The 11,239-nt window shown below is 36.8% G+C and overlaps 1 protein-coding gene across 4 annotated transcripts; it reads right to left on the bottom strand.

Annotated features, from left to right (window-relative positions):
• Positions 1-4,891: 4,891 nt before the first annotated feature.
• LOC136675659 (growth arrest and DNA damage-inducible protein GADD45 alpha-like) lies at positions 4,892-10,514 on the bottom strand. Of its 4 annotated transcripts, none has more exons than XM_066652346.1 (5): positions 10,500-10,514; positions 9,567-9,695; positions 7,258-7,359; positions 6,914-7,130; positions 4,892-5,694 (listed from the first exon to the last, which is right to left on the bottom strand). In XM_066652346.1, the coding sequence occupies exons 3-5, from the start codon at positions 7,356-7,358 to the stop codon at positions 5,581-5,583; spliced, it is 432 nt and encodes a 143-aa protein (XP_066508443.1). In that variant the 5' UTR covers position 7,359; positions 9,567-9,695; positions 10,500-10,514; the 3' UTR covers positions 4,892-5,580. The 4 variants fall into 4 exon arrangements, with proteins under 4 accessions (XP_066508443.1, XP_066508442.1, XP_066508444.1 ...); XM_066652345.1 differs by lacking the exon at positions 10,500-10,514 and adding an exon at positions 9,957-10,066; XM_066652347.1 differs by lacking the exon at positions 10,500-10,514 and having other exon boundaries at positions 9,567-9,742.
• Positions 10,515-11,239: the final 725 nt, after the last annotated feature.

The raw sequence follows: 11,239 nt of genomic DNA, 5'->3' as shown, positions 1-11,239 counted from the left end.
TACATACTGTAAAACAAGCTGATAAATCCACCATTTCAAAGTAAACTTTAACTAAACTTACCGCAATAAAATTCTTTTCGAGGAAGCGGTCCGGTGTGTCACCACTTCTTTTAAGTTATGAAATATCAATGATGCTGTTTTTGACTAATAACTCAATAACTGGATCTTAAACTGTTTCACAACACATCATGACATCCACATTTAACCACCTCACCACATCCCACCCACTCCCACTCAGTTAGAGACGAAGGTCATGTTTTGAAATTATAGCCAAATGTTTTTGTTTGTGTGGGAATAAATCAATTTGCCTTTATTTAAACTATTACACTATTAAACTATTACAATGGGAATTTGAAGGCTGAACTCTAATATGAATATCACATTTAATATGGTGATATTAATAAGTCTAATGTGCTAAAACATAAAAGTATGCATCTTAAGTTTTTCAGTACCTGTTATGAATAATTCATAGTAAGTACTGAATAATTCATATTACATCCTGAATAATTACTAGCAGATATTATATAATTAATAATAGATACTGGATAATTTATAGTAGGCACTAAAGTACTCATAATACATTTATTCAAGTATGCATCTTCAGATCTGTTTTTCGGTATCTGCCCTGAATATATGGTTAAGTGCTATAAATGATTCAATATCTGCTATGAATAATTTACTATCCACTAGTAATTATTCCTTATTTATTATGAATTATTCAGCATCTACTATGAACTCTTTAGTAACATTGCTATATGCAATTTTGTTTCTAAAGCTTTACTTAGAACTTCAAAGTGTTTATTATAAATCTTGTCACACATTTCTTGACAGTTAAATTCTGTCTGAAACGCCCTGTATCTTTGCTTGTGCAAGGACCCAAAGTGCTCTGATTTAGGCAGATTCACAAACCTGTGTTAGAGCATGATCAGCGTTAAAATAAAGCATATCCTGATTATTTTTAGATTTATATTTACTACTGTTTAAATATCGATTTATATTTGCTCTCAAGCACATTTGTCGCTCAATAATTACACTGTTATTTGAGACAGGAACACTGGAATGGCCTTAGACCAGAACTTCCTTACATGGGCATATCCCTGACTACAGAATGGTGTGTGAAATCTATTGCATGACTATGTGTAATAGTTTTACTGTGGGCCATAAAGCAGCAGTGCTAAATCTAAAAGCTGTAAAAGACCAACAGTAGATTTACTGCAGCCTATAATCACATGCTATTTAGTCAGTGCATTTTTCTATAAATAATATATTAATATAACCAGTAAATGTTGTATTGGCATCAGCAAATCTGTGGCTTTCACAGTGTAGCCATGGTTCTGTAGCACATGGGACTTGCAGAATTGCGTTACATTACTGTGCTGAATGTGAATGTGTCAGTGATGTGGAATGTGCTGATGTTGAAGTTGAACCGAGCTTATCCCAGCATGCATTTCTCTGCTTCCCACAGTGAGAAATTCATGCATTGCTCCAGCCTCTCAGACATAGCCTTAAAATACTCCACAAAGCCAATACCACCTTTAATTGGACACTCAAAACTGCCTTTGTTTAGCAGTTACAGAGAATGGGACTAGACAGGACAGGGAGGTTCAGAAATTGCAGAAATGATTTATAATGCATTAAATATTTCAAATCTGACACGTTTAGTATCTTATTCTTCTGTCTTTCTTAATGTTACATTTTCAAAATCATTGTGATATTCCACTGAACTGTAATAAGGAGAACAGAGCCACTGTTGTTGCTACTCTTGGCTCAGCACTGCAGAAACTGCACTGTGTACCTTAGGAGGAGGATAGGAGACAACCCCACCTTCCTTTTTCTGAACCTTGATTGGAATGTGATGTAAAAGTGTATTAACAATAATAATAATAATAATAATAATAATGTGATTATAATCATAATTGTAACAGATTTCCTGTCATTTTGATTCATTTTACATGAACTCTACTTGGAATTAAAAATTTTTCTCTTTTTCATTTATCGTACCTTTGACGCTCACATGCTGTTCAAAGACAACCATGGTTCTCCATTTTTATTTTACTACATCATTTGAACACAGTAGCTGTCCTTCACAATGTGTGGAAATTTCACGATGAATGGGCCAATAGAAATACTCCAAAATGACGTGGAATAAAACATTTTCCAGTTCTTACAGTTAAGTGTTTTTTCCTTCTCATGTAAAATTACTATTTGGAGATGTTTTTCAATAGTCAGTGATGATATCTGTTAACATTTCTATTTTGAGTGACTGGCCAACATTCCAACTTCAATGCGATGGGGCGGAGTCAAAATGCTGGTGGCTAAATAGGTGGATTTATGTAAATATCCTGAGTTATTGTGACATCACAGAAAAAAAATACAGCTTAAGTTTCCATAAGTGGACTGTATGCACTGAGGTAATAACAACACAATTTCCATGAAATGGGCTCTTCAACATTTTAAACACTGTGGTTTACCACCTGAAGTGTGGCCATGATGAAAGTGTCTGAAAAGAGCTTCACAGAGATGATATTCACTGACATTTTTGCAGCTCACAGACAGTGGTAAAGTAAGATCTGGTTTGGGAACGTTTATGACTGGAGAAATTTGATATGCACAGTCATTCTGTGCTCGTATGTGAAAGTCCTGACAAAAGCTCCTCCTGCATCACCTGCTCTCTCTGACACCTGTGAGCTAAAAATAGCCCTTTCACAAGGCATGAATGACATCAGAAAACCAGATTTTTCCATGTTGGGGCGGGGAGCTTTCCTAAAACTGCCCTGAAACTGGCAGGGCACATCAGTATGCATTCATACTTACTCTTTGTGACCACAAATGTGTCGTCCAGCTTTTATTAATCAGGAGTTTGTTGCACTTTGGCTGCAGTGACAGCCACTACTTTTGCTGGAACATTGCTTTGAGGATTTGAAGACAGCCATTAGAGAATGGTACTAATGTTGGATTTTTAATTCTGGCACTCCGTCTGATCCTAAATGCATTGGGTAGCCCCATCCCGCAGAGATAGCACTTCGTTAGGGCACTGCTCATGTGCAGCTACTCCGAAGTGTCACATTTTGCTTTTAAACAAATGAATGCACAGTTGAGCTTACACAATGGGTTCACTGGTTTAACGTTTAGAGAAGTAGTAAAGTTCTGATGAATACACAATACACACCTCAGGGCCAGAAAGGATGGAAAGATTTGTGGAAATTGTAATTCAAACAGGGAATTGATTAGCGATTGAGGACTTTTATTCTGAAAGGCTTAGGAAAAGTTGCTGGATGCTACTTTTACATTCCATTACCATTGCACTCACTGCCTGTATTAAGTTTTCTGAACATCTCCAAAAGTTCCTAGTCTCAAACTGGCCCTGTCCCAACTTTTTTGGAGCATCAGTGTCATTAAATATCTTTGTACTGTTTTGGTTGAAATACAGGTCAAAGCAGGTGCAAAGGAGTGTGTTAAAGCATTAATCACAGTGAAATTCCATCTCTGTCTTCGTCTTGTTACTGAATTACTCGAGCACATGATTCTTACTCCTTCCACGAAAGTGTAAAGTCCGGGGAATCATGGCCTCTGGGTTTCTGTGTATAAAGTGGATCAGTGGCTCGTGATCATGACTTTGCGGTTGGGGATTGCCTGCCTTACCTTAGCTGTGACATCATGTCTCATAGCTTCCAAGTGTCACACTTATGTTCAGAAGAGAGGCTTGCACACGTCTCTCTCTCTCTCTCTGTAAAACCTGCTCTAACTCTAATGTTCATACAATTACTGCCACTCCTTCAGTGGTAAAGGTTAATAGAGAGAGCAGAAGAGAGGGTTTCAACACTGCTCTGCCAGTCTGTTGTGACTTTGCATAACATTTTACACAAGGAATTTCACTTGCTCAACAGACCTGGACACAAGCGCCAGTCCGTATCCGTGTTCTGTATTCAAGCGCATTCCTGAGGTTGGGCAAGCTGCAAAAAAAGGACACAACCCCATTTAACACAATGAGGACATCTGCTTCAACAAATATGCCCCTCTAGTCTATACTTGGCATCGGACAATGTGACCTTAAGCTCATGTGCAGCTGCTCCAGAGCGTTCCAAGTAATTTCATGCAAAACTAAAAAAAAAAAAAATCTGGCAGTGTTTTAGAGTCAGCACAAAGCAGCTGTGCAACTGCAATGGATTATTGTGAGACGTTGTTGTAGCTAATTAAAAATGAGGCAACATAAAGACACAATGTGTCTATGATGTGAAGCACTGAATTAAAATAGCACCCCCAGATGGTGCAGTACCTGTGTGTGAGTGAATGAGGCACTTCTGTGAGGTGGTTTGCACCAAAACATTAATCCTTTGATTATTTTTTCACGTCAACTAAACATTTGATCAAAACTCGACAGGTCCCCTGTGCCTTAACAGTACTTTCATGTTATCTTAACATTTTAATCTATTCTAAACACTAATCTCAGCATTGTCCTTTCTTGTGCATGCAAATAAAATGCAATGAATCAAGGCAGATCTACAACAAATTTGCCCCTGAGCTACTGCAGTGTACGCCAATAATATTGTTTCTTGAGTTGCATGTTTTCTGGCAGACACCTTTTATTACACAGGTGTATCAGGGTCAGATGTTATACATTTAAATTCTTAAATTAGCTGATGTGCATGTGACCCGAACACAGGGAAAACAAAGCCTGTAACACAGTGCTGAGGGTTCAGCTCAAAAGGGAACTGTGTGTAAAGCTGAATAGTCTCAGAATCGCTGACCAAAGCACAATGACCTGAGGCTGTGGGGCTATTGTTAGACTTGGAGGTCAAAGAGGCCAAAGTGACTCCCGTGATAGAGAGAAAGAGAGAGAGATGCACCAGAAGAAAAGGCTTAAAAATCAATTATTTATAATACACTTTATTTCATCACAAAATACATCTGTACCATTCACAGGTTCTAGTATAAAATCTTTTAAACATAAATATGTTCCTGTTCTTTTGTTAAATTAATAATAATAATAACAATAGCAATAATAATAATAATTTAAAAGAGTATAAAACCGAACAGTTAACTCAAGTAAAAACAAAAACATCCATTACAGGAAATCTTGGAAAATAATTCCTTCATGTTTTCAATGGTTTCTGAAGCCCTTCCCTTTTTAATGAACAGTTTATATTAACAATAATAAAGATGTTAACACACTGTTTCTGCAACAATACAAATAAACAAGTTTCCTGAAAAATATGAACTTTAAATGTGTTCAGAAGTTCATTGCCACTGGACTCCTCTCTCTCATTTTGTCCCAAACTCAAATTCCTCAAAATAAATCCCTCAGTGCTCAGCTCTGTTCATGATTTCTCTCAGTGTCGGTTGTGTTTCTCCAGCTGAAGATGTTTTCATCTTCTCGACTGCTGTGGAAAGCAAAAACAAAAAGTCGCTGAGTCACCTCGGCCGGTTTCCAGATACGAGTTCCCTCCTCCTCGATGACGACCAGGTCCTGGATCTGGTCTTCAAACAGGGACTGGCCTTTTTGGTGCATTTTCAAAAACATTTTCTGCTTTTTTTTTTTGTTTCTCCCCCAAATATTTCTCCTGAAGGGCAGGGGTTTCTTCATCGTTCTGGAAGGTTGATGATGGGAACCCACTGGTCCATGCAGCGGCTCTTGTGGCAGAAATGGTTCACTTTCCACAGGGCCTGGCTGTTCCAAGTAGATGCCCGAGGACTCTGAGGGAGGAACAGAAAGAGAGAGGATATTAAACTCAGGTCTTTACTCCAACACTTTACAGCGGTAAATGTTGATTACACATCAATGAAATACTTTTATTCACAATTTAATTAGGTCTTTATTATTAATGAAACAATGCCATATGAACAAAGACTAGTCATTAACTCCATCACTAAAGGGTTAATTTACAGTATATGTCCATTTTAACACTTTAAACTAAAACATTTTAGAATAACCCCATGTAATTCCTATAGTTATTAATAAAATTTAGAATGTAATCATTTTCCAAAGACAACCCATTTTCTACATTAGAAAAACCTGACTATTATTCAGATCAATCAAGTTTAAGCCTACAACAAAACTTTATTTAGTTCATACATAAATCAACAGAAAAATTTCATGCAAAATTATTATTAAAATGAATGTTTATCAGACGTTTACATTACAGTCGTGAAGCAGGCCGTGGTTACGTAAGCCTATCATTAGCACCCTGCAGTCGGACAAGTCAGGGCAAGTTAAGCTGTAAAACTCCCTACTCTTCAGGTGTCCCACATTTCTCTCAGGTTCACGTGCTCACATTTGGCTGCATTTCAAGTTTTTTCCTGGAACTATTGCTCTACTGTTACAACATAATCATCGCTGCAAAAGTGATACCACCTTAAATCTGGTCAATGCCTTTAATTCTGTTGTCGGCAATTTAACTAGGAGGTTTATTTTGACACTCACTTATCTATTTCTGTAGAAAAATGTCTTCTATTGTTCTGAAGCTGTTGTTTTTACATTAAAATAATCTATATAAGAGCTTGTGAAACTTGATCTGCCAAAAGAACAAAAGCATTTTGATTAAACATTACCTGGCGAGATCAGATGATGTTTAATTGTCCTTTTGTGATTCATATTTTGGATCTCACCAGTATTTAAAAAACAGTTGACTTAAAGACCAGCTGTAGGCTCGATTAGTCCTGTTTCTCTGGATTGTATGGAGTGTTGTTAGTGATAGCAGTTTTGAAATGTACCACTACTGATGCATAGCTGTGATATATTGGTAAATTTATAGTAAATTTAAATTATTTTATTATTATAGTAATTCTACTTTTGTATACTATGAATGTGTAATTATTGCGATATATTTTATCCTTTTCAGATAGCCTTATCGCTAACTGAGATATACACTATTTAGAAACTCAATTTTATTTAATATAACCGATAAATACTCACAGTGACCAGAACACAGTGCAAGTCCATCTGTTCTCCTCCGGATTTCCCCCCTCCTCCAAGGATTTCAGCCAAACGCCTGGTGTTGTTCACCCTCAGGATATCAATATCATTCTCACAGCAGAACGCCTGGATCAAAGTGAAGTGAATCTGGAGAGCGACATCTTTCACGTCTTCGTCGTCTGTGGCGAGGATACACAGCACAACGTTGTCAGGGTCTCTGTCAACAGAGAATAAAAAAGCAGATCCAGGGTTCGGACGTTAGACTTGTGAGTCTCTGTGTCTACATTTACTGGAAGACATATTTAGGTACCTCACACCTCTGGCTTTTGTTGGTGGATACTTACACATTTAGTGACTTGGCAGCTTCATAAACTCCAACTGTGATGCAGCCTTGGAGCAAAGCCACGCTGATGACCTCCTCAAGAGCTTTAGAAACAGAATCCATTCTGAAAAAAAGAAAAGAAAAAAAAATGCAATGAGGAACATGTGGAGAATGAGGAAAGAAGCTAATTAATTTAGAAAGTACATGAACCATGAAAAGGAAGCAAAATAAGCAGCTGATTCTTGCTGAAGAACCACATGACAAAGAGGAACAGGTGATAGAAAAGGAAGCAAATGCTTTCATTTTTATTATATACTGGTTAAATAGAAGCTAGTGGTACTTCCAGGGAACATTCGGTTGTCTAAATTAGACTATTAGTTTACTGCAGAAGATGAGAAAGCAAATATATGTGGACATTTTTACACAATGCACGAATATTTGTGTTTTCTTGGTAATGTCATACTTGTTGCATTAACTTGCACTAAAACTAAACAAATGTGTTATGTATGTGGATCTATAACTCAAACTTATCCCAACGTTATGCCATTGTTTATTGTATATATCGCCCACCTCTACAGGATAAAAATGTTCTATAAACCCTATGTATGGCCAAAACTTCTGTGGACCATCCAAAAATAACGTTGACCATGGTGAGCTCAGGCTCATGTGCAGCTGCTCCAGAGCCTCCACTTTCAATTCATGCTTCTCTGAGCAGATTAAACAAACTTTGTGTTGTTTTTTTTTGCACAGGCACTTAGATTTAAAACAAAAAGAGGTCCAACAGCAAAAAGTAATAGCTAACTTATTCTGAAAACAAACTTCAGTTTGACTCACTTTGCAATAGTTTAGATATTTTTATTCAGGCGTGTTAGTTATAAAAGTGATAATTATTATAAATTGTTTAAATAACGGAATCAAAAGAGCGTTTACATAGAACTGACATCAAGACGATGGCTACAAGCGCTCGAAATGCAAAATAAAACGTACCTTTCTACAGAATATTCTCCGTTAAGCTCCTCAAAAGTCATGTTTCTTGTTAAATCCAGCACGAATTGAAGTAACTTCGCTTCAGAAATATTTGCGCTGGACGGTAAAATCCACCAGGCAACTCTTAAATCCCTCTCGTCTTTACTCGGTCGCCGGTCAAATCGATCCAACTGTAACCGGCACCCAGCTCAACAGATAAAGATCCAGTTCAGGGCTGTCAAAATTTGCATCTTAATCCTGATTGGACGTATGCTAATTTAGGGCTGACATTCAATGGCTGTCGCGGCAGTGTTCATATTCATTAGGTATATGGTAATTAGGTTGAGAAACTACTTTCTGCGCAGATCCTTGTGCATGGTTGTAGCAACAAGAGCAAACGACTCTGATTGGTTCGCTGTCGTTCTGAGGGCGTGGCTTGTATCCAAGACGGTCACGGGTGACCAGCTTTTGCCCTGGCATGTTTTGTTTAGTAGACCGGTATAGTACTTAAATAATTTTAAATTAATTAACATTGCGTTAAAATTATTAGTGAACATATGAATACCAGTGTAAACCATCATTTGATAACGTTTTACATATCTCAAACAAATATATGATCAAGTATAAAACTGGTTATACAAGACAGAAAACATAAACATAACCACTTGCACAACACCGCCTTACACTATACTATCACTACTTATATGAAGTGATTTTCTAAGGAAATGTAATTTTCTCGAGGAAATTACATTATGTGTATGCATAAGTAGCTATACATTTTTGTTGTTATTAAACATTTCTCGCATTGTCCATAAAATAAAATCTTGTTGCTGTGGAGATGTCTAGCAACAGGCTAATCACGTTCAAACCAACGTTTGTTAATGCTGATGAAACACACCAACTTGTGCACATTTTATCTTTTATTGCAATTTAAGTGTTTATTATCCCACTGCTGGGGTGTTTATAGTCTTTACCATAGTAGTTTTAATATTATTGAACATTTCAGTTTTTCCAGCCACCTCACCTCAGAGGTCCCTGGGTGAACAGATAATGGGGATCAAATCAAGATGACTATGGGCTTTAGGTGGCTATTAGAGGGAAGGACATGAAGAATATCAGACTTAGAAATAGATTAAAGAGGATGCACTAAAATTAAAGCATTAATAACACAATATAAAATAATAAAAGTGCATTGCATACTGTTTTACGCTGGATATTGAAAAGGTTAACAAATGACACGTAGCATATGATATACATTCCTGTTTACAAATGGGCTGCCCACACTGGCTCAAATTTCAACCCCCAGCCCCATCACTGACCCTGCATGGCATGTGGAGCAAATATTTAACCATGAACAAAACTTACCCAACTGCTGCCCATTTGGGCAACTCATGGGGGTGTTTGTTGTGTTGTAGCCTCCATTTTCACCTGTCTGACTGAGCCAGTGTGTTTTCCTCCGTCAAAACTTCTTTCCTCAGTCAGGCACTCTTAAAACTTAAGAAAGAGTGACACCATGAGGCCAAACAAATCTTTGACTGGTGCATTCTCAAAACTTGCTGAGCTTTTTCGAAACACGAAATACGTTCATAAAACCTATTTTAATTCAGTTCGGTATTGGTCATATTTGGTGGTAAATTAGCATAGATTGCTAGCTAGTTAGTGTTAGCTTAATCCTTTTAAAACATTTTTGCTACAGCAATGTCCATGAGGTGATGATTCACCACATAATCACCATTTAGTCTTTTCAGTACTTACTAAATTATGTGTTCTGTAATGTGTGTATTTATTTAATCATACTTTGACAATACGAAATATGCTGTTTCTAAGACCAGATAAAAAGACGTGACCACCAAAAAGAAATGTATCACTAAGCGCAAACCACGGTATGATTTATTTGCTCAGTTTGAAACACCATCACACTATTGACCAGAGATAAAATAAGAAATGTGCAGAATCCAACTCAGTGGCTGCAATATTAACAGAACCCCTGTGCCACATATTATGTCAAAAAAATCTAAACATTGAGATTAAAAATTGAAAGACGAGGTTTTGTCTGAACGTGGGGGATATACTGAAAAATCGAGTTAGAAACGAACAGTCAACCTGGTAAACTGTGCTTTTCTTAGAAAATAATTGAACCGCCAGGTGGCACCACAGCCCCACAGTAAATCAGCCCTGTTTCTTTCACTCGCAGCGACACTAATTCATCTGAATACAGCGGCCTGAGGATATTATTCATACCAATTGACTTTTAAAGCAGTGAAAGTTGTGATTTATTCTGGTCGTAGATAAACTGACCTGAACTGGGCGATTCATCCGTGTCATTCCCACTCTGAGATGATTAGTAGAGACGCTTAAATGCACATCAATCCTCAAAAAGCCATTCATTATTAAACAGAGCACTTACTGCAAGTGTGGCTTTGTTAACGCCCAGCGTTTCACTCCAGAAACAATACATTTAAATCTCTATGGATTGTACGAGAGTAAAGACATTACACGATTATCACACACACAAAAGCTTTATGATAATTACATTAAAACTAATTTGTAAAAACAGCTCAATGATCAGTCCATCAATGATCGCTTTAGCCGCTGTATGATCTCACAGAATTATCACGATGTAGGACATCAGTAGCATTGAATGTGTAGGAGAAGTGTTACTTTTAAATTTCTTTTGACTAAAAAATATTAAATGCGTACAGGAAGTTTTTTTTTTATTTAAACCGGAATGTCATCGTATTTATTTGCTTTTAACAAATGCAATATTTTATGCGCAACGTTAGATTATTTAAAGCAGTCAGTGTTAATTTTTATGGCTTAAAAACTACAAATACAGATAAATGTGCACTTTCGCATTTTGCCTTCTAAGCAAAACTATACAATGTTTTTATTAAGCTAAATTTAAAAATTGTAACGGCTACTCTTTCTACTTAAATCAAAACGTAATTGTAGTTCAATCAATTTAAAACATTTGTGTGAATAGAGAATAGAACAATGAATAGAAAAATGCACATATCATTTTTACTTCTTTTTTATCC

This window comes from Hoplias malabaricus, chromosome X1 (genome assembly GCF_029633855.1).
Source record: "Hoplias malabaricus isolate fHopMal1 chromosome X1, fHopMal1.hap1, whole genome shotgun sequence".
Lineage (NCBI taxonomy): Eukaryota > Metazoa > Chordata > Actinopteri > Characiformes > Erythrinidae > Hoplias > Hoplias malabaricus.
Note: the sequence above shows the minus strand (reverse complement) of the source record. Positions and strands in the feature narration are given on the sequence as shown.

Excerpts from the sequence above, each read along its gene's own strand:
- LOC136675659 (XM_066652344.1), bottom strand. The coding sequence starts at position 8,263 with ATGACTTTTGAGGAGCTTAACGGAGAATATTCTGTAGAAAG. Across the intron at positions 7,131-7,257 it reads GCTGCCAAGTCACTAAATGT|AGACCCTGACAACGTTGTGC; the intron begins GTAAGTATCCAC and ends CTCTGTTGACAG. Across the intron at positions 5,695-6,913 it reads TGCACTGTGTTCTGGTCACT|AGTCCTCGGGCATCTACTTG; the intron begins GTGAGTATTTAT and ends TTCCTCCCTCAG.